Consider the following 27,961-nt stretch of genomic DNA (forward strand, 5'->3'; position numbering starts at 1 on the left):
TGACGAAGTAGCGAACATTACAATTAACATGGTTATTCGGTTCCTAATCATCGACTTGTCATTCCACCAGGTGATGTATGTTCACGGATAACCCGCATTTCGTCCAAAATGAACCGCACAACTGTGTCGTTATCGCCCACAGCCTCACTCTTAAGACCAAGTTTAACATATCGTTACACGTACTCGAACCAGTACATTACTAATAACGCCATATTAAACGTGTGTTTGCACCCGGAAGTTGGAGATCTCGTAAAATCTCGGTGTTCACATGACAAGACTTGCATACCATCAAACCATACTAGCTGGACAATGTTTTAATGACGTCATTACAGAGCTATGTAACAAAACAATAATCAATTTCGAAAGTTGGAGCTAAGTGTAAGAGTCACTGAAAATGCAATCAGCAAATTCATTCAATGTGAATGTCATCTACAAAGTTTTCGAAAGTAGCAGAGTTTTAACCATCATTGAACGCAGCTTCATCCGACTGTTTACCTTGGACGTAATCCTCATAAATATTCATGTTTTCAGTTACAGCTTTGGTATACAAAATTGTTATGCCTTATCATCAACATATAAATAAAAGTTATTTGGCGTTACACAATATGACGGCACTATTTTGACAAATAAAACGGATTTTAATCCACAACAGTATATGGTCCATACAAACCAAATTTGTTAGTTCACATAATTACGGGATTGATTGCGTGACTGCTGACGTAAATGGCGTCTCGTTGCTCGTGCTATTTAGTTTCACCTTCGAAACTCCCTCATCTCGGCATATATGAGATTGACACTCGATTGATACAAAGAAATACTATTGGAACAATTTTTAACCCTATTATACAATATAACATTCTATATAAATCAAATCTGACCTTGCGCAATAAAACGTGATCTATTTGTGTTTGTATTGCGACAAATAAAACTGATACGTTTCAAATGCCATTCAGAAATAACGTCACAAGACAAAATATATGCATCGATTTAAATATATTTCAAATATATAGCAAAAATAAAGTTAAATTCAAATTCGAATCCCATATTCACCATACTTGATCAACCGCAACAAAAATGGCGATTTTAACTTTCAAAACGTGATCATGAAGGAAAAATCTTCGCAGAGATCAGTCTATAAATCTACCAAAACGAACACACGCCGTGCGTGCTATTTTTGCTGGTTAGCATGAAAGAAGTAACAATACATTTTTTGGCTCTAGATATTACAGTTTTGAATGAAATGAAAACGCCATGTCGTCTGGTTTGTGGATTCTGCCTAGTTGAATCGATAGTTCGCTACTAATACAAGCATATCAAATACATGTTGACATCAAAAATTGTGCTGTACCGATAGCACCTATTCATTATTTGGCGGTTTCTTGCTCTTCCTTTAGCCCCCGCCGGAAGTCCGCCGTAATGGCGTCCATGAGCGACGGATCAGTGAGGATATCCACTCCGGTCAGCGCTAGAGCTTTGGCCTGCGCGAGTGTGTACATCTGGGCACAGGCAGCACCTGAAAATTAGTTGTCACATATATCATCAGTTCATTAAAAATCAACTTTTCTGATAGTCAGAACTCGAGATTTTTGTCGTCAGAAGACGAGATAGTTGTCGACAGATCTGAGATATAGTCGTAAGAACTTTAGATCAGGGTGTCAGATATCAAGCTATAGGTCGTTATAACTAATGTTATGGGTAGTCAGAGCTTAAGATAAAAGACGTATTTTCTTGAGATAGAAGTCATAACTCAAAATAGAAGTCGTCAAAACTAGAGATATATGTCGTCACATCTCGGAGTAGATATCGTTCCTACTAGAGATTTAGGTAGAGGTTTTCGGAACTTCGTAGAAACTTCAAAAGTCTAGATATAGGCCTTCAGAATTAGAGATATAGTTCGTCAGTCGTCGATGAAGAGGTGTTAAGAATTCGAGAGATTGTCGAGACTCGTAAGATTATTCGTCAGAACTCGAGATAAGTTCGTAAGCACTCCAGATATAGGTCGTAAGAACTCGAGATAAAGGTCGTCGGAAGCGCTGATAACACTCTTAAGGTCATAATGTTTGCCAAGTGAATATGAAACTCGCTCAGAAAATGCTATCTTCTCCAAGTTATAAAATGGTCCTATTAAAAGCATGGCATGGCAGTTTCTTTATACTTTGATATGTTAGTGACAAGTTCGTACATCTCATCACTATTAAACATTTTAACATATAGGCTACAGCGGCAGCACGTTTCCTAACGAAATAGGCAGAAAATGCAAAGTTATTTTATGTATCCCTAAAATGGGATATTTCTAAGTGGATCTGTGTATAACGATATGTGTTATTTTTCTAACAAGTAGCCTTTATTACGCATGACTGCCACACACGAAAACATGGTTTCATGTAAGTTTACTTCACTCTGTACTTACTCTCATCTGAGACCGATGAGTCGATTTGTAAATGAATTGAAGCATAGAGTACCAAACGCAAACGTACTCTTCCACCATATCTCACCTGAGTCCGCGGTGAAGGCGCGTGTGTGATTGACGGCTGTGCCTCCAATGTAGAACATGGGGTGTATGGCAGGCAGTACGTGTGACACGTCGCCCATGTCGGTGGATCCCGGGGCTTCCTTGTAGGCTTCCGGTCCCCTCTCCGCCTGCACATCGGACAAGTTAGCCGAGTAGAGGTCCGCCAGCACGCCGTTATGGAGGACGGACGCGTATTTGGTAATCACGGAATGCTCGAACTAAAGATGGTTAAAGTCTGTGAGTGAACTGCCTTAATAAATATTATAACAAAACAGTTCGTAGTTTATCATGAATAATAATCAGCTTTCTGCCCCCGTGTAACTAAAACATATCTAAACCCACATACATTAATCATCAATGTTCATTTCTTATCCAACATCCATTTTACGCCAGCATCAGTCCGCGCACCGCAATCAGTTCTACTAGCATCCATTTGTAAACCCTCGTCCATTTTTGACACCGGATTTAGTTCTTATCAATCTCATATTAATTTCTCACACCATATACAGCCTTATTAGTGTGCCTTCCCACAACATTATTTCTTCAGCGATGATTTCTAGCCCAACAATAAATCCTCATTCCACAAGAGGTTTGCTCACAACATTCAGTTCTAACAACACATTTCACATGCCAAATTAACTTCTCACCCACATTCAGAATTCATACCTCATGCACAGTCAGTTCTAACCCCACATTCAATATTCTCACCCACATTCAGAGTTCATACCTCATTCACAGTCAGTTCTAACCCCACATTCAATATTCTCACCCACATTCAGAGTTCATACCTCATTCACAGTCAGTTCTAACCCCACATTCAATATTCTCACCCACATTCAATTCTCACCACACATCCAGTTTTTACAGCACATTCATACATTGCCCATAATCTGTTAAAAAAAAATAACAACATTAGGTAAAAAAAAGTTTATAATGAGACGTTTATTATTTGAAATAGCACGATAGTTGTTAACCTATCATTCGCAAAACTGTATCTGTATTTGATGTATTGATGTGTATCCGTGTTTGCAAATATTTTATTTGCATACGTGTACGTTAAAATGATGTAACGCGACAAAATGCATGTTAGAAAATGATATCTTCAAATGATGTGCTATGCACAAATCTTCATAAACTGTCTTGTTTTGTGAACGAATAGTTAATTTAATCATTTATGATTTCATAAATACACGAAAAATGATGGTCATATTTTTGTGTTACAGTTTGTTACATTTAAAGAAATGGACATTATTTAGGCTTTGTACAGTATGGTTATTGTGCTGTCATTTGTTACTTTACGAAATGTATTTCTTTATTCGGCTTGAATGAGGAATCAGAAAAGGACCCTTTATCACCAACCCAACTTAGACTTAAGAATGAAAAAATAGACTTAGAACCAAACAAATACGTCCATCATGTGAATATAACAGGTTCCTACTGGTGAATACCCCGGCATGTCATCAACAAATGAACCATTATGTACACACCGTGTGTACTAACGCGAAAGGAATTGTGGGTAGCACTTCTTTTACGAGTGAAAAGTGAAAGCGAAAGTAGCTCAGGTAATCGTGCTTTTGATAATCGCTATCAGTCTTAATAAAGATTCAAACTCGCATTTAAACATATTTGAACAACATTTCTTTAAACAATTTTCCGTTTTAAACACACAATAAAAAGCCTCTTTTCTTTCATTATTAACATTTTCATTCCTACGCAGAACTACTTTGGCGGAAGCATAACTCCCCAAACCAGGGGAATGTGATGCGTCTTAGTATAGAGGTGACAATAACGTAGTGACGTCACCATCTATGTATAGAATGACATATGAACGACATGATTAATGCTGAAGATAGAGGTGGTTAATGTAAAGTTTAACTCAAAATTAAAGTTATTCTTAAATATTCCAATGTAAAGAATATTCGTTATTCTTAGACTTAGATCTAAGAATTGTTTGGTGATTTAAGTCCCATGTTCCGTATTCAGTCGGGAGAATGGAATTGAAGTAGCAATACGCACAATTAGGTAGTCATGTTAAACAAATGTTGATATCATAAATATATGAACAATGATTTCCTTATAGTAATGTGGTACTTGATTGCACATTTAAAGTTTTAACTGCAGTTTTAGACTGCCAGTTAATTTTGGTTGAATAAGTAATAAGGAACTGAATTCCTGTGCCTTAATAATCCGCGAAAAAGGAACTAGCTGATTAATGAATAAATCTAATTAGGTAAGCGTTATCTTTATTGTCCCCTACCGGTTTCACCGGAGGGGACTTATGGTTTGCGCTTTGTGAGTCTGTCTGTCTGTCACACTTTTCTGGATCCTGCGATAACTTTAAAAGTTTTTAATATTTTTTCATGAAACTTGCAACATGGATAGATGGCAATATGGACATTATGCACGTCAATTCATTTTGTTCCTACGTCAAAAATTGTGGTTGCTATGGCAACCCCCCCAAAAAAATCGAAAAATGGTGGAATTTCTGACAATGGTGGAGCCGGTAGGGGACCATATTGCTTGACAATAGCCTTGTTAATAATCTATTGAACATTTTGATGCAGAATATAACACCGATTCTCCAGTATGTTCACGTGAAGCTTTTGAATCTAACAACTTATTACAACTTCTTTTTATGTCCATATTATTTTATGATGCGTACTTAATGAATTGTCAATATTTTAAGAAAAAAAGCAACAGACGCAGTCATATATTGTTGTTTTATTTCTAGTCATTGCATCAACAATCATTAATCCTTAGTGTGTGTGTATTTAGAAGGTTATGAAGTCCGTCTGTGCCTGTTGCTACATTATGTAAGTTGAGCTGACTTACGGAAGTTGAGACGAATTTTTAATGATAGCTGCAATTTCCAGCTGCTGAGTTTTTATTGAACTTTGCACTTATTAAAATGTGTGTGTTCTTGTGCTGTGGGGAGCAAGCAGAAAACATCAGGTGGAACTCCACCTGTCCTATATATCGACCATCAACAAAACTCATATGCGCCGGTAGCGGGGATTGAACCTGGGTAGCCTAGTTGAGAAGCGCGTGTACCAACCAATGTGCTTAATTGACAGCTCATTGAGCCTTAATTATTCTAACACTTGTTCACTGTTATTCTCACATATTTTTATGGCTAGCAAAAGGTTGTACTCACAACTCTGTCATTCATGTAAATCTAAGACGACGAAGCCTTTAAGAATCTATTTTGTTTCGATATTTTTCTAATACTTATTGTATCGTGCATGTTTGATATACATTGCATTTGCAAACATATTTAAATGTGATTTAACTAACCAAGACTGAATTTTATTTAAGGAATGCCAAAGTACGCCCCCATGTATAAACAAAAATAGCTTAGTGTACTTCTTTCAATCACACGTTTTAAATAACATTCTCATTCAAATCAAACGATGCTTACATGTGTGAAACTTTCAGTATACTTTAACTTAGCTATTTTCGCAAAGAAGAAACAGCGCGAATTAATGATCGACTTAAAGATGGGCATAATTGACCTTGGCATTATATCGTATCATATCATGCTATTTTGCAGAATTCAAATTGAATTCACCCGATACATAACCCATAATGTGATGTAGTTTTTCGTTGACTGGTTTTTCTGTTAATATGATTATAACAATAATAACAACAAATACATATTTTGCAATACGTTGTATCTGTTCACTTCAAATGTCATTTGTATCGCTCATGTAAGTGTAAATTTGAAAACGAAGTGGTTAAGAAGAGTGCCCGTTTCTGCTCAAGCAAATAGTTTTCAATGCAATCCATTGTTAATTCTCGCAAACAGATTTAATTCATCCACTTTCAATATTACACAGCTGAACAATTTCCTTATAAATGCACAGAAGGACCGAAAATATCATGTGTTTTTTGAAGACAAAATCCCCGCTGTACATAGCACACTGAGTCTTTACAATAACCGATATTTTCATAGTTGCAATTATGTTGATACCTTTTATTCAAACGAATGCCACATTCCCCTGGCAATAGAGTGTGTTTTAAATAATCGTGTAAACAATTATATGATTCAAATATATTTCATACGAGAGTGGTTTTTAGAGTATGGCCGATGTGCAAGCGGTAATTCTGTGCACTTGCACCACCGCGCGCTCTGTTCTGACCTGACACTCGGTAGCCTTGGCTGCGGCCTCTATGACGTTCATTGCTTTCTCCTTGAGGCGGGCTAGCTGCGCGTCTGTCGGCGCCCGGATGCCCACGTGCAGCCGCGTCTTAGCCGGAATCACGTTCACTTTTACACCGCCTTCCAGAATTATACCTGAGTACAGAATTGCAATGAAGAAAAATATGCGATGTACCATGCAATTTAATACAGTGCTACTCAAAGTACTAGATATATAAAACTCTCAGTGCGTGAAACCTGTGTTTTCAATAGTTCTGATGTGATTTATATGACGAAATTCAACGTAAACTCAGGTAGGTACATTATTGAAAAACTAAGCACAAAACGTGATGGCAGTGTATATATTTTTAAATTCGCATTGAAACGTATCTCACGTGTGTGTATTTGGTCGTATTGCATGGGTGCAATTATCGTTATACATTTTACGTTTTTCAATTTGTGGTTTAATTTGTGGTTTGCCGACAAATCATACTGCGGTGTTACGCCATTACTGCCTGGCTAATGGCAGTTTGAGGCGTGATCGGTTGGTGTGATTTTCAGAAGGTTACACGTGCTCACATAAATTGTTGCTTTGTTCTTTATGCAGTTTGAAAAATAAATTTACCCATGATCAAGTGATTTTCCAGTGACCATATATGGTCGACAATATAATACCATACGCTTTTTGAAAACGCAACGTTAAACAGATCATATTTTTTTTTTATAAAGCGGTATGGATGCCTCCATTTTTAGCATGAAAACATTCCACAAGAGGTGGAGTGATATATGAGGCTGAAAGCCACAATAACGGCGAAGGGAAAAGAAATATATTGTTTTCTTATTATTATCATGTATACCTTCAAATTGAGTGATACCGAAATTTATAATTTAAAGTGTATTTAAAAAAAAAAACCATGGGCGCTCTTTATCAAACTGACAAAATGTAAACGTGCTGTCAGGATTTCTGGTTTTGAGCCTTATCTTAAATTCGAGAACGCTTTTCATTTAACTTTTTATTTATCTTGATATATGTTTGGCAAAGTGGTTTATTTATTACCTTGGACGTGTTCTATTGTCTACAAATAATAAGTGTCCGCATGACTAAACTATTTTAAACATAAATATAGGATCTGGCACGAGTTGTCATATCATACCATATTTTATTAAACCAGTTCAGGGATTTTGTTAGTAAGCGAGCCTATGGTATGATATGACAACGAGTGTCAGATCTTTTTTATCACATGGTTTTAAATGAGCAAATTAAATAAATATTTACGCAAACATAATGAAGTTCCCGAATGTTGTTTACATGTCGTGACGTCATTTGACGTTGCAAAGTCATTTCAGCAAATTGTCAAATGTGATTGGTCAATCGAACGAAAACTAAGCCAATGAAAACGCTTAAAAAGTATATTACACATGTGTAAGATAAAAATATTCGTAATGGTTATATTGCATGGGAAACAGAGTATGGCCTGTGATAAAAAACTTTACATTAATGTATACAAAAATATTTGTATAGCAAATACCCTCACGCAAGTTTGGTGAAGGTCGCAATTATCTTAAGAAACTTTGTGCCTACGATCACACGCTACTTACAGTGTATCCTCCAGTCCGGCATGCATTGCTGTCGCAGGCAGGCAAGTCCCTGGTAGCACATCACGGCCGCGTCCAGAGCGTTCACGCCTTTCCAAGGATATCCGGCAGCGTGAGACTCCTGTCCGCGGTATACAACCTCAAATCTGAAACCGCAGACCTTTTCATGAGCTTAGCTTAAAGGGGCCTTTTCACAGATTTTGGCATTTTTTTAACTTATTCATTAAATGCTTTATATCGATAAATGTAAACATTCGATCGTAAAAGCTCCAGTAAAAAATCAAGAATAAAATTAAAAAAAGGAAAAGAACATAGCCCGGACCAGGTTTCGAACCAGTTACCCCTGGAGTCCTGCCACAGTCCTGAAGTAAAAACGCTTTAGCCTACTGAGCTATTCCGCCGAGTACACGTGCTGAACGTATTTTATACGTTATATAAGCAATCTTCGTAGTTTCACAAAATTTAACGACAAAAACAAAACTCTCCAAATTATTCAATCGTTTCGCGTTGCAACGCTTTATAATTTTTAGGTTTTAAAATCGTCAAAAGATGCATATAATGGCTCTATTAGACCATGGTAAATGTTCAGTATTACTGTTTCCTCACAAATATCATAACTTAAACGAAAATTCGCGAATCTGAAACAACTTTTTTCAATTTTGTCAATTTACCAAAGCGTGAAAAGATCCCTTTAAAGAGATTATTTTCTGCATCGAAACCTAGCTTAAAGGGCATATCTTCAGCGTAAACCTAGCAATTCGCTTTGTTAGCTTAAAGAGCATATCTTCTGCTTCAAAGCCAAGATCTCCGCATGAGGTTAGCTTGAAGGGCTTCAACGTGAAATCTTCTACATGAAAAATAGCCCAGCTATTAGGTAAGCTTAAAGTAAGTTCTCCTGCCTGAAGACGGACAGAAGGCGACCACAAAATCTCATTCTAAACAAGTTCTGCTTAGGTAAGGTACAAATGAAATATGAAAATAAAAAATGTTCAAAGTAATCCAGATTAATTAACTTACGAACATAACCGGTAAATTAAACGAATATACACCCAATTCATGTACTATAGTGTATATACATTTCAATAGCTAGTGCTCGCGGTTTTGCGTCATTGGCCGGAAAAGGGTGTGACATCATGGCGACATCGACGTCATCAAATGCGCCGTGTTCTATGAGTTTGCCTTTGCCACCACCCCCTTCCTCTGCCGGTGTTCCCACCACAGTCACCTGTTACAAATGTAATAACGCGATATGTACCGAAAAGAAAAACATGTCGTTTGATCAGAAAATCATGATATCTGATAATGACATAAACAACCACTGTCGTTGCGCCAAACCACACACAACTGCTATATCAAACGGATATTTAATATAATTTTTTCATTCAGATAACTAATGTGGATACTCTGGTAGGATAGGATGATTCCAAACTACTTTTAGTTTTATTTAATCTACTTTTGCAAAATATAAGGTCACAAATAACATTTATTTGGAATTATTATGGATTGGCGTTTAAGGTATCAGTTTTATTTTTAGTTTTCTTTATAGCCATATAATCGGAAAACTGCACTGCCCTTCTGTTTTCGTGTGATGAAAGGTATTATAAAATATTTCAAGAATTGTAAAAGACGGTCACCAAAGGATTTTTTTTTATATTATTTTGAAATCAGATAGATCATCGGTCCGTAAATCTTTTAGGTTGTCTATATAGTCATATTAAATATAAAAATTCACTATGTCCTTAATTGCCAGGTTTTCTACACAGGTGGTTAGCGTGTGGCTATGGTATTAATTTGTACTTACATCATTTTGAATAAAAATAATCAAAGTATAACGAAAAAATCAACTTCTCTTTGAATGAATATGTGAATATAATCAAATAGTATACATACACGTGTATATACATAAACACAGTTCACAAATATAATACACAGATGAGATGAATTAAAAAAAATACAAATGAGAACTGAATTCAACAAAATCTAAAGCAAGTACATACTTGTACATTATTTCGCAGTTGTGTTATCAGGTGTGTTTTATTCTATTTTTAATAATATGAAAATTAGTTAGTATTGATATAAAAAGGAGGTTTCTTAAAAAATGGGAGATAATATTTTGCATTAAAAATTGTAAACAAGCAATAAAAAGCCCACGTCTGACCGTCCATTACAATTCGATATTTTGCATAAAATCGTTCTTGAAAGTGTATCAATGTTTAGGAGTTATTTTGTGTTCAATTTCAAAATTGTTCTGTAAATGAAAAAAATTGATGTCTTAAGGAAAATAAATCTTTTTAAATCGGGATAACGATTCCGGCATTTCACATCGAACATAAACTTTTTCATTAGACAGATAAATTGAGCCGCGTTCTGAGAAAACTGGGCTTAATGCATGTGCGTAAAGTGTCGTCCCAGATTAGCCTGTGCTAACACTTTCCGCTTTTATGGTATTTTTAGTTTCAATGAAGTCCCTCCTTACCGAAAATCAGGTTTAGGCGGAAAGTGTCGTCCCTGATTACGCACATGCATTAAACCCAGTTTTCTCAGAACATGACTTAATTGACTGCCCATGCGTGGCGTCAGCGCGCCAGTTTTGACAACTTTCAGCGGAGATACGCTAATCTTATTTATTCGTTGCATACGGTATTTACATTATTTTAAAGCTAAAAGTATGCGCAAATATGTTGAAAGGAATATAAATGCCTCGCAACCGAAAAAAGGCTCCACAGTGAAATTTCAAATACCGACGCGAAAGAGACAGACTACTCCTCATTCAGAGGGCAAGATAGCGGACAACCAGAGCGATGCAAATATGACAAGGACAGCCAAATAACTCTTGTAATGCGGATACTTTGATAACAGATGGAACCTCGATAACAGAGAACAACAAAAGCCACGCTCGAGAGGTAAGTTGCTCAGTTTTTTTTAAGTTATATCATCAAGATTAGTTTTTTAGACATGGCACATGGTCGAGTTTATAAATGGTGTATCATTTTCTATTGGGAAAAAAATAGAACATTCAGTCAGAAAACAGCATGAACTGGATGCACAGTAAACATTTCAACAAAATAAAACTACTTAGAAATATTGCACGAAATTGTTTGATATTCCAGCATGTAGAGTAATCACTGGGCTCCAAATACTGAAATTTTGATAGTATTCAATGAACATAAACGATGATAGGGTATGTTTTAGTAGGTAGTATTCATGAAGTTTGATTCCCGATAAAGGAGACTTCGAATAACAGAGACTTTCAACAAAGTGGGTTACTCTGATAACCGAGTTTTACCTTCTACCTGAAATGCATTTATGTATAAGTTGACTAGTCTTACCAAACATTTTGAAGTAAGAAATCAATGTACATAGTGAAGCGCGACATTGGAAATCTAAGCATAACTTAATTACAAACACATCTGAAATACATCTATAACCAAATGCCGTTGTTCGTGTTCAAAAATATACATTTAATTATTGTTAACTTAAAAACGTATGTTAACTTATTTTACTTATTTTACTTATTGATAAATAAATATAATAAATTACACATACAAACGTAAATTATTCAGTATTTTTTAAAATGATGCAACGATATCGCTGAATAGGTCGGGTGATAATTTGCTCTTCGCGCATCACTATCGATTTGGTTTTGTCAAATTCCACAATGTCATAACATATATAGCTTCTGATGTTTTAAGATGCATTATGTTGGCGTGTTCAAAATCCTTTGCGGATGAATTAATCCGAACACATAACAGTAACCCATGCCCTAAAAGTGTTGTCTTTAGAAAAACGTCTTGTAATAGCGCCACATTTATACATACAGACTCATCCATATAACCATCCCTAAAAACAGGTGCCGCCAGAAAGTACATGTCTTGCGAGAAGGCTATGTGGAAATAACGCTACCTGACCCAGTGGCTTCCCTGAAGCTTCTATCGCCGCCTTAAGTCCGAGCCCCGCCGCGACCCCCAGCTCTGCAATAAGGTTGTGTCCGCATGCATGGCCTATTTCCGGCAGCGCGTCGTATTCACAAATAAATGTGACATTAGGGCCGTGCGCACGTGACCCGTGAGACGCCCTGAACGCCGTCTCCAGTTTGTACGAGCGCTGCGTCTGAAGTATAATACGTGACCATACCGTTGATTTTTTCCTTAAATTTTACATACATTAAGTCTAGTGCGATTTCTGCTTTCCGCCACTCATCACCGTGACAAAAACTTTCGTCCGCGCGAAACACCGGGGAACACCTTGGAACGCAGTGATATCCCCGTGGCGAATCGCGGTGACAGGCTCAATCAAATACATGTAGCGACTTAGTTCATGGACGCATGTTACCCAGCTTTGAAAACAGACTAGATATTTTCTAGATACCTTCTACCCAAGTTGTTTAAATATGTGGCCGCTCAAAATACGTCTTGTATTCATACTTTGTTGTGTTCGTTAACATGTTTTACGAAATAAATGACAACATAACAGGAAGTAAATAGACAAATAGTAATGTACATTTTGCCTAATACCAGCACGAAACTTATGTTCATCCTAACGGGCCAATAACATATTCATGTATAAAGGTCGGTGGCAGATTAATTCTATACAGATGAACAAAATATATGTTAGCAAACTGTAATATATTCTGGACTGTCAAATATATGCGATTGAAAGACAGCGTTTACACACCGAACCAAAAGCATGCACATCATTCGTAATAATGTTTCTGCAAGTCGTAATTACCTCGAAACCGTGTCGCTCTAGAAAATCAGCCAACACTTTGTGCGCATGGTGTTCCTCGAAGTTGAGTTCCGGATGTTCCCAGATGCCAGCGCTCAGAGCCGCCAGGTCGTCCGCGGCCGCGTCTATGGTGGCACACGCCACTTTCTTGAGTCGCTCCCTCTCGGCCTCCATGGCGGCGGTCGGTGACTGGTAGAACGGGTAGAGGAGTCGCAGTACGTTCTGCAAGAGGTACGACATTTGCTTCATAACACAATATTTGTTTACTTTTGAATTTTCTAACATGAATCAATATATTCATAAATATATAACACTTATCATACACTTCTCATAAAGGCGATTTAAAAAAAATACAGTAAATTGACTGAACAAATGTTTTAAAGTAAATAATTGAACATCAAAATGTATATAATACACACAACGGCTTATTAATCATCAAAACATTATATCATACATGGGCTATTTTGAGAACCGTCGCTACAAACCTTTTTCGAGATGAATTTAATACTTAATATGACACATATTTCGCCACTGTTTACGGGTTGTACTAATTTATGTAGACACGCGCGTTCTCTGAACACATATGTTAATACAGGAATTTGCCGTACACCAAAATTTGACTCGTGTTTATACATTCGATGTTGAGTTAGTGCGATGATGCTAAATAAATCGCTTTAATTTTATTAAATAATTCAATAAAAGGTACAAACACTTTTGAAGCGTGTTTTCATAAAGAATTTCTTAAATATGTGTATTCGTATATAACTGTAAACCAGGCACATTAAATTTTATTATTCAATGTGAATTGTGCGTGGTTATATAATTATGTTTGTATGTCACCTTGCTTTAAACACATTTATTGTAACTGTTTATCCGCCTTTTGGCATTATAGCAGAAACCTAATATCTTTGTTAACAAACATCTTCTTAGAACTTAATCATCACGTATATTGCCTCATATAGGCATGATATTATTAAAGGATAGACACTCAAAAATTAACGGCCTTCAAACACTTCAGAGTAAATGAAAGTAGTTAACAAATGCAGTGAATAAATCAAAGTGCTAAAGCAATATTTCCGGGAATTACAAAATCTAAAAATCGCTGTTTCACGATTAACACAACTTATTCGAGTGAGGATCAGCGCAAATGTTGACACTGTCTATGAGTACACACTGATCGGCACGCAATGTTGACACTGTCTATGCGTGCACACTGATCGGCACGCAATGTTGACACTGTCTATGAGTGCACACTGAACGGCACGCAATGTTAACACTGTCTATGCGTGCACACTGATCGGCACGCAATGTTGACACTGTCTATGAGTGCAAACTGATCGGCACGCAATGTTGACACTGTCTTTGCGTACACACTGATCGGCACGCAATGTTGACACTGTCTATAAGTTCACACTGAACGGCACGCATTGTTGACACTGCCTATGAGTACACACTGAACGGCACGCAATGTTGACACTGTCTATGAGTTCACACTGAACGGCACGCAATGTTGACACTATCTATGAGTACACACTGATCGGCACGCAATGTTGACACTGTCTATGAGTGCACACTGAACGGCACACAATGTTGACACTGCCTATGAGTACACACTGAACGGCACGCAATGTTGACACTGTCTATGAGTTCACACTGAACGGCACGCAATGTTGACACTGCCTATGAGTTCACACTGAACGGCACGCAATGTTGACACTGTCTATGAGTTCACACTGAACGACACGCAATGTTGACACTGTCTATGAGTACACACTGATCGGCACGCAATGTTGACACTGTCTATGAGTGCACACTGAACGGCACGCAATGTTGACACTGCCTATGAGTACACACTGAACGGCACGCAATGTTGACACTGTCTATGAGTTCACACTGAACGGCACGCAATGTTGACACTGTCTATGCGTGCACACTGATCGGCACGCAATGTTGACACTGTCTATGAGTGCACACTGATCGGCACGCAATGTTGACACTGTCTATGAGTTCACACTGAACGGCACGCAATGTTGACACTGCCTATGAGTACACACTGAACGGCACGCAATGTTGACACTGTCTATGAGTTCACACTGAACGGCACGCAATGTTGACACTGTCTATGAGTGCACACTGATCGGCACGCAATGTTGACACTGTCTATGCGTGCACACTGAACGGCACGCAATGTTGACACTGTCTATGAGTGCACACTGAACGGCACGCAATGTTAACACTGTCTATGCGTGCACACTGATCGGCACGCAATGTTGACACTGTCTATGAGTGCACACTGAACGGCACGCAATGTTGACACTGTCTATGCGTGCACACTGATCGGCACGAAATGTTGACACTGTCTATGCGTGCACACTGATCGGCACGCAATTTTGACACTGTCTATGAGTGCACACTGAACGGCACGCAATGTTGACACTGTCTATGCGTGCACACTGAACGGCACGCAATGTTGACACTGTCTATGCGTGCACACTGAACGGCACGCAATGTTGACACTGTCTATGAGTGCACACTGAACGGCACGCAATGTTGACACTGTCTATGCGTGCACACTGAACGGCACGCCTTGTTGACACTGTCTATGAGTGCACACTGAACGGCACGCAATGTTGACACTGTCTATGCGTACACACTGAACGGCACGCAATGTTGACACTGTCTATGCGTGCACACTGAACGGCACGCAATGTTGACACTGTCTATGCGTGCACACTGATCGGCACGCAATGTTGACATTGTCTATGCGTGCACACTGAACGGCACGCAATGTTGACACTGTCTATGAGTGCACACTGAACGGCACGCAATGTTGACACTGTCTATGCGTGCACACTGAACGGCACGCCTTGTTGACACTGTCTATGAGTGCACACTGAACGGCACGCAATGTTGACACTGTCTATGCGTGCACACTGAACGGCACGCAATGTTGACACTGTCTATGAGTGCACACTGAACGGCACGCAATGTTAACACTGTCTATGCGTGCACACTGATCGGCACGCAATGTTGACACTGTCTATGAGTGCACACTGAACGGCACGCAATGTTGACACTGTCTATGCGTGCACACTGATCGGCACGCAATGTTGACACTGTCTATGCGTGCACACTGATCGGCACGCAATTTTGACACTGTCTATGAGTGCACACTGAACGGCACGCAATGTTAACACTGTCTATGCGTGCACACTGATCGGCACGCAATGTTGAAACTGTCTATGAGTGCACACTGAACGGAACGCAATGATAACACCGTCTATGAGTTCACACTGAACGGCATGCAATGTTGACACTGTCTATGAGTGCACACTGAACGGCAAGCAATGTTGACACTGTCTATGAGTGCGCACTGAACGGCACGCAATGTTAACACTGTCTATGCGTGCACACTAATCGGCACGCAATGTTGACACTGTCTATGAGTGCACATTGATCGGCACGCAATGTTGACACTGTCTATGCGTGCACACTGATCGGCACGCAATTTTGACACTGTCTATGAGTGCACACTGAACGGCACGCAATTTTAACACTGTCTATGAGTGCACACTGATCGGCACGCAATGTTGACACTTTCTATGAGTGCACACTGAACGGCATGCAATGTTGACACGGTCTATGAGTGCACACTGATCGGCACGCAATGTTGACACTGTCTATGAGTGCACACTGAACGGCACGCAATGTTGACACTGTCTATGATTGCACACTGATCGGCACGCAATTTTGACACTGTCTATGAGTGCACACTGAACGGCACGCAATTTTAACACTGTCTATGAGTGCACACTGATCGGCACGCAATGTTGACACTGTCTATGAGTGCACACTGAACGGCATGCAATGTTGACACGGTCTATGAGTGCACACTGATCGGCACGCAATGTTGACACTGTCTATGAGTGCACACTGAACGGCACGCAATGTTGACACTGTCTATGAGTGCACACTGAACGGCATGCAATGTTGACACTGTCTATGAGTGCAAAATGAACGGCACGCAATGCGCAATGTTCACACTGTCTATGAGTACACACTGAACGGCATCCTAATGTTGACACTGTCTATGTGTGCACACTGAACGGCATGCTAATTTTGACACTGTCTATAAGTACACACTGAACGGAATGCTAATGTTGACACTGTCTATGAGTGCACACTGAACGGCACGCAATGTTGACACTGTCTATGAGTACACACTGATCGGCACGCAATGTTGACACTGTCTATGAGTGCACACTGAACGGCACGCAATGTTGACACTGCCTATGAGTACACACTGAACGGCACGAAATGTTGACACTGTCTATGAGTTCACACTGAACGGCACGCAATGTTGACACTGTCTATGAGTACACACTGAACGGCACGCAATGTTGACACTGCCTATGAGTACACACTGAACGGCACGCAATGTTGACACTGTCTATGAGTTCACACTGAACGGCACGCAATGTTGACACTGCCTATGAGTACACACTGAACGGCACGCAATGTTGACACTGTCTATGAGTGCACTCTGAACGGCACGCAATGTTGACACTGTCTATGAGTACACACTGATCGGCACGCAATGTTGACACTGTCTATGAGTGCACACTGAACGGCACGCAATGTTGACACTGCCTATGAGTACACACTGAACGGCACTCAATGTTGACACTGTCTCTGAGTGCACACTGACCGGCACGCAATGTTGACACTGCCTATGAGTACACACTGAACGGCACGCAATGTTAACACTGTCTATGAGTGCACACTGAACGGCACGCAATGTTGACACTGTCTATGAGTTCACACTGAACGGCACGCAATGTTGACACTGTCTATGAGTTCACACTGAACGGCACGCAATGTTGACACTGTCTATAAGTACACACTGAACGGAATGCTAATGTTGACACTGTCTATGAGTGCACACTGAACGGCACGCAATGTTGACACTGTCTATGAGTACACATTGAACGGTATCAATTGTTGACACTGTCTATGAGTACACACTGAACCGCACGCAATGTTGACACTGTCTATGAGTGCACATTAAACGGTATCAAATGTTAACACTGTCTATGAGTGCACACTGAACGGCACGCAATGTTGACACTGCCTATGAGTACACACTGAACGGCACTCAATGTTGACACTGTCTATGAGTTCACACTGAACGGCACGCAATGTTTACACTGTCTATGAGTTCACACTGAACGGCACGCAATGTTGACACTGTCTATGAGTTCACACTGAACGACACGCTATGTTGACACTGTCTATGAGTTCACACTGAACGGCACGCAATGTTGACACTGTCTATAAGTACACACTGAACGGAATGCTAATGTTGACACTGTCTATGAGTGCACACTGAACGGCACGCAATGTTGACACTGTCTATGAGTTCACACTGAACGGCACGCTATGTTGACACTGTCTATGAGTTCACACTGAACGGCACGCAATGTTGACACTGTCTATAAGTACACACTGAACGGAATGCTAATGTTGACACTGTCTATGAGTGCACACTGAACGGCACGCAATGTTGACACTGTCTATGAGTACACATTGAACGGTATCAATTGTTGACACTTTCTATGAGTACACACTGAACGGCACGCAATGTTGACACTGTCTATGAGTGCACATTGAACGGTATCAAATGTTAACACTGTCTATGAGAGCACACTGAACGGCACGCAATAATGACACTGCCTATGAGTACACACTGAACGGCACTCAATGTTGACACTGTCTATGAGTTCACACTGAACGGCACGCAATGTTGACACTGTCTATGAGTTCACACTGAACGGCACGCAATGTATACACTGTCTATGAGTTCACACTGAACGACACGCAATGTTGACACTGCCTATGAGTGCACACTGAAAGGCACGCAATGTTGACCCTGCCTATGAGTACACACTGAACGGCACGCAATGTTGACACTGTCTTATGTGTTCACACTGAACGGCACGCAATTTTGACACTGTCTATGAGTTCACACTGAACGGCACGCAATGTTGACACTGTCTATGATTTCACACTGAACGGCAAGAAATGTTGACACTGCCTATGAGTTCACATTGAACGGCACGCAATGTTGACACTGTCTGTGAGTTCACACTGAACGGCACGCAATGTTGACACTCTATATGAGTACACACTGAACGGCACGCAATGTTGACACTGTCTATGAGTGCACACTGAACGGAACGCAATGTTGACACTGTCTATGAGTGCACACTGAACGGCACGCAATGTTGACACTGTCTATGAGTGCACACTGAACGGAACGCAATGTTGACACTGTCTATGAGTGCACACTGAACGGCACGCAATGTTGACACTGTCTATGAGTGCACACTGAACGGAATAAAATGTTGTTTATTTTGCAAAGTTGGATGACATAACTTACAATATGTTTCGTAAATTTGAATTTCAACCTTATAAAATCACGTCAGAATTATACGTTTTTATTTTATCTTTGTAAATTAAGAGTTTCTTCAAACAGGCAATGAGTGAAATCATATACCTGGCATAACTTGGACAACTGCCCTTCATTTAAAGAAAATGTCACAATGTGTATCTTGGTTGCACAGTTAACCTAACGTTATGTGAAGTGAATTCGCTATCTTGGTTACACAGATAACCTTACGTTATGTGGACTGACTTTGCTATCTTGGTTACACAGATAACATAACGTTATGTGAAGTGACTTCGCTATCTTGGTTACACAGATAACCTTAGTTTATATGGACTGACTTCGCTATCTTGGTTACACAGATAACCTAACGTTATGTGGACTGACTTCGCTATCTTGGTTACACAGATAACATAACGTTATTTGAACTGACTTCGCTATATTGGTTACACATATAACCTAACGTTATGTGGACTGACTTCGCTATCTTGGTTACACAGATAACATAACGTTATGTGGACTGACTTCGCTCTCTTGTTTACACAGATAGCATAACGTTATGTGGACTGACTTCGCTATCTTGGTTACTTCGCTATCTTGGTTACACAGATAACCTAACGGTATGTGGACTGACTTCACTATCTTGGTTACACAGATAACCTAACGTTATGTGGACTGACTTCGCTATATTGGTTACACAGATAACCTAACGTTATGTGGACTGACCTCGCTATCTTGGTTACACAGATAACCTAACGTTGTGTGGACTGACTTTGATATCGGTTACACAGATAACCTAACGTTATGTGGACTGACCTCGCTATCTTGGTTACACAGATAACCTAACGTTGTGTGGACTGACTTTGATATCGGTTACACAGATAACCTAACGTTATGTGGACTGACCTCGCTATCTTGGTTACACAGATAACCTAACGTTGTGTGGACTGACTTTGATATCGGTTACACAGATAACCTTACGTTATGTCGACTTACTTCGCTATATTGGTTACACAGATAACCTTACGTTATGTGGACTTACTTCGCTATATTGGTTACACAGATAACCTTACGTTATGTGGACTTACTTCGCTATATTGGTTACACAGATAACCTTACGTTATGTGGACTTACTTCGCTATATTGGTTACACAGATAACCTTACGTTATGTGGACTTACTTCGCTATATTGGTTACACAGATAACCTTACGTTATGTGGACTGACCTCGCTATCTTGGTTACACAGATAACCTTACGTTATGTCGACTTACTTCGCTATATTGGTTACACAGATAACCTTACGTTATGTGGACTTACTTCGCTATATTGGTTACACAGATAACCTTACGTTATGTGGACTTACTTCGCTATATTGGTTACACAGATAACCTTACGTTATGTGGACTTACTTCGCTATCTTGGTTACACAGATAACCTAACGTTGTGTGGACTGACTTTGATATCGGTTACACAGATAACCTTACGTTATGTGGACTGTCCTGGCTATCTTGGTTACACAGATAACCTAACGTTGTGTGGACTGACTTTGATATCGGTTACACAGATAACCTTACGTTATGTGGACTGACCTCGCTATCTTGGTTACACAGATAACCTTACGTTATGTGGACTGACCTCGCTATCTTGGTTACACAGATAACCTTACGTTATGTGGACTGACCTCGCTATCTTGGTTACACAGATAACCTTACGTTATGTGGACTGACCTCGCTATCTTGGTTACACAGATAACCTAACGTTATGTGGACTTACTTCGCTATCTTGGTTACACAGATAACCTAACGTTATGTGGACTTACTTCGCTATCTTGGTTACACAGATAACCTTACGTTATGTGGACTGTCCTCGCTATATTGGTTACACAGATAACCTTACGTTATGTGGACTTACTTCGCTATATTGGTTACACAGATAACCTAACGTTATGTGGACTTACTTCGCTATCTTGGTTACACAGATAACCTAACGTTATGTGGACTTACTTCGCTATCTTGGTTACACAGATAACCTTACGTTATGTGGACTTACTTCGCTATCTTGGTTACACAGATAACCTTACGTTATGTGGACTTACTTCGCTATATTGGTTACACAGATAACCTTACGTTATGTGGACTTACTTCGCTATCTTGGTTACACAGATAACCTTACGTTATGTGGACTTACTTCGCTATCTTGGTTACACAGATTACCTTACGTTATGTGGACTTACTTCGCTATATTGGTTACACAGATAACCTTACGTTATGTGGACTTACTTCGCTATCTTGGTTACACAGATAACCTTACGTTATGTGGACTTACTTCGCTATCTTGGTTACACAGATAACCTTACGTTATGTGGACTGACCTCGCTATCTTGGTTACACAGATAACCTTACGTTATGTGGACTGACCTCGCTATCTTGGTTACACAGATAACCTTACGTTATGTGGACTGACCTCGCTATCTTGGTTACACAGATAACCTTACGTTATGTGGACTGTCCTCGCTATCTTGGTTACACAGATAACCTTACGTTATGTGGACTGTCCTCGCTATCTTGGTTACACAGATAACCTTACGTTATGTGGACTGTCCTCGCTATCTTGGTTACACAGATAACCTTACGTTATGTGGACTTACTTCGCTATCTTGGTTACACAGATAACCTTACGTTATGTGGACTGACCTCGCTATCTTGGTTACACAGATAACCTAACGTTATGTGGATTGACTTCGCTATATTGGTTACACAGATAACCTTACGTTATGTGGACTGTCCTCGCTATCTTGGTTACACAGATAACCTAACGTTATGTGGACTGACCTCGCTATCTTGGTTACACAGATAACCTAACGTTATGTGGACTGTCCTCGCTATCTTGGTTACACAGATAACCTAACGTTATGTGGACTGTCCTCGCTATCTTGGTTACACAGATAACCTAACGTTATGTGGACTGTCCTCGCTATCTTGGTTACACAGATAACCTTACGTTATGTGGACTGACCTCGCTATCTTGGTTACACAGATAACCTAACGTTATGTGGACTGACCTCGCTATCTTGGTTACACAGATAACCTTACGTTATGTGGACTGACCTCGCTATCTTGGTTACACAGATAACCTTACGTTATGTGGACTGACCTCGCTATATTGGTTACACAGATAACCTTACGTTATGTCGACTGACCTCGCTATCTTGGTTACACAGATAACCTTACGTTATGTCGACTGACCTCGCTATCTTGGTTACACAGATAACCTTACGTTATGTCGACTGACCTCGCTATCTTGGTTACACAGATAACCTTACGTTATGTGGACTGTCCTCGCTATCTTGGTTACACAGATAACCTTACGTTATGTGGACTGTCCTCGCTATCTTGGTTACACAGATAACCTTACGTTATGTGGACTGACCTCGCTATCTTGGTTACACAGATAACCTTACGTTATGTGGACTTACTTCGCTATCTTGGTTACACAGATAACCTTACGTTATGTGGACTGACCTCGCTATCTTGGTTACACAGATAACCTAACGTTATGTGGACTGACTTCGCTATATTGGTTACACAGATAACCTTACGTTATGTGGACTGTCCTCGCTATCTTGGTTACACAGGTAACCTAACGTTATGTGGACTGACCTCGCTATCTTGGTTACACAGATAACCTAACGTTATGTGGACTGTCCTCGCTATCTTGGTTACACAGATAACCTAACGTTATGTGGACTGTCCTCGCTATCTTGGTTACACAGATAACCTAACGTTATGTGGACTGTCCTCGCTATCTTGGTTACACAGATAACCTTACGTTATGTGGACTGACCTCGCTATCTTGGTTACACAGATAACCTAACGTTATGTGGACTGACCTCGCTATCTTGGTTACACAGATAACCTTACGTTATGTGGACTGACCTCGCTATCTTGGTTACACAGATAACCTTACGTTATGTGGACTGACCTCGCTATATTGGTTACACAGATAACCTTACGTTATGTCGACTGACCTCGCTATCTTGGTTACACAGATAACCTTACGTTATGTCGACTGACCTCGCTATCTTGGTTACACAGATAACCTTACGTTATGTCGACTGACCTCGTTATCTTGGTTACACAGATAACCTTACGTTATGTGGACTGTCCTCGCTATCTTGGTTACACAGATAACCTTACGTTATGTGGACTGTCCTCGCTATCTTGGTTACACAGATAACCTTACGTTATGTGGACTGACCTCGCTATCTTGGTTACACAGATAACCTTACGTTATGTGGACTGACCTCGCTATCTTGGTTACACAGATAACCTTACGTTATGTGGACTTACTTCGCTATCTTGGTTACACAGATAACCTTACGTTATGTGGACTTACTTCGCTATCTTGGTTACACAGATAACCTAACGTTATGTGGACTGACTTCGCTATATTGGTTACACAGATAACCTTACGTTATGTGGACTGACCTCGCTATCTTGGTTACACAGATAACCTTACGTTATGTGGACTGACCTCGCTATCTTGGTTACACAGATAACCTTACGTTATGTCGACTGACCTCGCTATCTTGGTTACACAGATAACCTTACGTTATGTCGACTGACCTCGCTATCTTGGTTACACAGATAACCTTACGTTATGTCGACTGACCTCGCTATCTTGGTTACACAGATAACCTTACGTTATGTGGACTGTCCTCGCTATCTTGGTTACACAGATAACCTTACGTTATGTGGACTGTCCTCGCTATCTTGGTTACACAGATAACCTTACGTTATGTGGACTGACCTCGCTATCTTGGTTACACAGATAACCTTACGTTATGTGGACTGACCTCGCTATCTTGGTTACACAGATAACCTTACGTTATGTGGACTTACTTCGCTATCTTGGTTACACAGATAACCTTACGTTATGTGGACTTACTTCGCTATCTTGGTTACACAGATAACCTAACGTTATGTGGACTGACTTCGCTATATTGGTTACACAGATAACCTTACGTTATGTGGACTGACCTCGCTATCTTGGTTACACAGATAACCTTACGTTATGTGGACTGACCTCGCTATCTTGGTTACACAGATAACCTTACGTTATGTGGACTGACCTCGCTATCTTGGTTACACAGATAACCTTACGTTATGTGGACTGACCTCGCTATCTTGGTTACACAGATAACCTTACGTTATGTGGACTGTCCTCGCTATCTTGGTTACACAGATAACCTTACGTTATGTGGACTGTCCTCGCTATCTTGGTTACACAGATAACCTAACGTTATGTGGACTGACCTCGCTATCTTGGTTACACAGATAACCTTACGTTATGTGGACTGTCCTCGCTATATTGGTTACACAGATAACCTAACGTTATGTGGACTGACCTCGCTATCTTGGTTACACAGATAACCTTACGTTATGTGGACTGTCCTCGCTATATTGGTTACACAGATAACCTTACGTTATGTGGACTGTCCTCGCTATATTGGTTACACAGATAACCTTACGTTATGTGGACTGACTTTGATATCGGTTACACAGATAACCTTACGTTTTGTGGACTGACTTTGATATCGGTTACACAGATAACCTAACGTTATGTGGACTGACTTTGATATCGGTTACACAGATAACCTTACGTTATGTGGACTGTCCTCGCTATCTTGGTTACACAGATAACCTTACGTTATGTGGACTGTCCTCGCTATCTTGTTTTCACAGATAACCTAACGTTATGTGGACTGACTTCGCTATCTTGGTTACACAGATAACCTAACGTTATGTGGACTGTCCTCGCTATCTTGGTTACACAGATAACCTAACGTTATGTGGACTGACTTCGCTATCTTGGTTACACAGATAACCTAACGTTATGTGGACTGTCCTCGCTATCTTGGTTACACAGATAACCTAACGTTGTGTGGACTGACCTCGCTATCTTGGTTACACAGATAACCTTACGTTATGTGGACTGACTTCGCTATCTTGGTTACACAGATAACCTTACGTTATGTGGACTGTCCTCGCTATCTTGGTTACACAGATAACCTTACGTTATGTGGACTGTCCTCGCTATCTTGGTTACACAGATAACCTTACGTTATGTGGACTGTCCTCGCTATATTGGTTACACAGATAACCTTACGTTATGTGGACTGTCCTCGCTATATTGGTTACACAGATAACCTTACGTTATGTGGACTGTCCTCGCTATATTGGTTACACAGATAACCTTACGTTATGTGGACTGTCCTCGCTATCTTGGTTACACAGATAACCTTACGTTATGTGGACTGTCCTCGCTATATTGGTTACACAGATAACCTTACGTTATGTGGACTGTCCTCGCTATATTGGTTACACAGATAACCTTACGTTATGTGGACTGTCCTCGCTATATTGGTTACACAGATAACCTTACGTTATGTGGACTGTTCTCGCTATATTGGTTACACAGATAACCTTACGTTATGTGGACTGTTCTCGCTATCTTGGTCTCGCGTGTTGGTGGGTCTAAAGGCCCAACAACAAAAATGCTTGAACGACAAATAAACGCACCAAGTCTGAAAAGTGTCGTTCTTTCGAATTTGCGAGTCGTCGGGTGTGAAATCCGACAGCACATTTAAACGACAAATATACGCGCAGACATAACTAATTATGTCTTGCTTTCGTGTTTGGACACTTTTAGGGCGCCAAAACGACAACACATCAGAGCGACAATTATGACATACGTCGTACTTTAGTGTTGGTGCGTTTTCGGGTTAGAATGGCACACAAACGACAAATTTGCGGTACGGCAAATATGCCAGTTCTCGTTCGTTCGTGTTGACGTGTTGACCGGTTTGAATGGCACCGAAACAACATCCCGCAAACAAGAAAGAAATGCTTGTGTCAAAGTACACGTTCTGTTATGTTGTCATGTATGCATGTAATAATATGAACTGCATAATATTCACTTAAAGTTAAAACTATATTTTAATGATTATGAATGAAATACCCCACTGCTTTCGATTATGCATATGCTTTATGTAATTGACCATTTACACATTCAACTAAAAAGGCTTTTCGATGCATTACGATTATCAGGAAATGTCAATCAGGGATTAACTGGTCTTAACTGGTCCATGTATTAACTTAACTTCATCATGTCCCAAAAAGTTGTTCATCTGTTGCTTTGATAAATTGTATACCACAGAGTGAACATTGCAATTAAATCGATGTTATTTTCTAATTGATGGCGTTTTATATTAAATTGCGATAACATAATACTAACACTTATGTCCGCGTGTATTTTATAGTTTCTTCTTCTTGTATTTGGCATATCTGGGTATTACCGCGAGTTATTGTTCTCAGTCAAGGGAAAAAAACAACAACACTGTATCACTCTTACAAGCGCTCGTACAAATATTTAGTTTCTACGTTCACGTAGCAAAATAAGTTTATGTTATTAAATCGAAGGTCAACAGTTATCCTCTGTATATTTGATTAACATACATTTTAAATATGCAAGCTGATGTAACAAGAATATAATTAAAATACACAGTTTGACATACAAGAGTTTTAACTCACCGATAGCGCCGCCTTCTAATCCACAGATAATGACGTTTTCAATAAATAGGGACAGTTATAACAACACATAATGAGCCAGCATAAAAGCTGTGCGTTCAGTTATATAGGTGCATAGATAAATACAGATTAACATTTAATTCATCAGTATTATCAAGTTCATTTGATGACTTTTCATTTAACATATGCGATTACAAGTTAACTGGGTGTAGGGAAGTATATAAGCGCCCCTTCGCTTTAAGCGAGCACACGTTCATGTTGAACGAGATATGACAATATTGAGTTTAGAGGAAACATCTGAACATTATTACAATGCAGTGGCATAAGCCGTCATATGTATCCACCGGTATCAGCCGTTATAAATCTTCTCAAGTGAATTGTATTCACGGGTATGCATCTTCACGTGTGTATTCGGCCTAGTTATCTTAGATAAGTTTATAACTAGATTTCTCGCGAAAATTTATATTACTATGTCGCGGGAACATGGACTTCCAACAGAATATGCGCGAATGTACAAATTAAAGGGACCGTCAACAAGATTGACGAAAAAAAGAAAAGTTCTATAATTCCGTATTTTTTTTTACAATTATTAGTTTATATTGATTACAATATCACGACTGGTATATTACATAACTTGAAAAAATTCATATTTTCAGTATATTCGGTAATAAAATTTCGCGATGTGAAATCGAAAGAACATCGCGAAAATAGGTGACATAACGATATACACACTATAAAAAATGCAAGTAGATTTATCATTTTTTAAATAAAATATATACAATTCACAACGCATGCACGACTTTCATTCCTGTGTTTACCACGTGACGACGATGATCAATCTACTTGCGTTATTTATAGTTAACTGGTATTACCTGGTACACATACCCAATAAAATTTTATTACCGAATATACTGAAAATATGAAAACTTAACAACTTTTTCAAGTATTGTTATAT

At 39.6% G+C, this 27,961-nt stretch overlaps 1 protein-coding gene across 2 annotated transcripts; it reads right to left on the minus strand.

Annotated features, from left to right (window-relative positions):
* Positions 1-299: 299 nt before the first annotated feature.
* On the minus strand, positions 300-27,261 carry LOC127882210 (xaa-Arg dipeptidase-like). Of its 2 annotated transcripts, none has more exons than XM_052430723.1 (8): positions 26,994-27,261; positions 12,975-13,193; positions 12,150-12,356; positions 9,323-9,471; positions 8,250-8,392; positions 6,652-6,806; positions 2,496-2,730; positions 300-1,513 (listed from the first exon to the last, which is right to left on the minus strand). In XM_052430723.1, the coding sequence occupies exons 2-8, from the start codon at positions 13,143-13,145 to the stop codon at positions 1,365-1,367; spliced, it is 1,209 nt and encodes a 402-aa protein (XP_052286683.1). In that variant the 5' UTR covers positions 13,146-13,193; positions 26,994-27,261; the 3' UTR covers positions 300-1,364. The 2 variants fall into 2 exon arrangements, with proteins under 2 accessions (XP_052286683.1, XP_052286682.1); XM_052430722.1 differs by having other exon boundaries at positions 27,010-27,258.
* Between the last annotated feature and the right edge of the window lie 700 nt (positions 27,262-27,961).

Source organism: Dreissena polymorpha, chromosome 5 (genome assembly GCF_020536995.1).
Source record: "Dreissena polymorpha isolate Duluth1 chromosome 5, UMN_Dpol_1.0, whole genome shotgun sequence".
NCBI lineage: Eukaryota > Metazoa > Mollusca > Bivalvia > Myida > Dreissenidae > Dreissena > Dreissena polymorpha.

What these genes read in the sequence shown, in the direction of transcription:
- LOC127882210 (XM_052430723.1), bottom strand. Translation starts at nt 13,145, where the DNA reads ATGGAGGCCGAGAGGGAGCGACTCAAGAAAGTGGCGTGTGCCACCATA. An exon ending in TAGAGCGACACGGTTTCGAG is followed by an intron (nt 12,357 to 12,974) that starts GTAATTACGACT and finishes ATTATACTTCAG; the next exon opens with ACGCAGCGCTCGTACAAACT. An exon ending in GCCGGACTGGAGGATACACT is followed by an intron (nt 6,807 to 8,249) that starts GTAAGTAGCGTG and finishes TTCTGTACTCAG; the next exon opens with GTATAATTCTGGAAGGCGGT.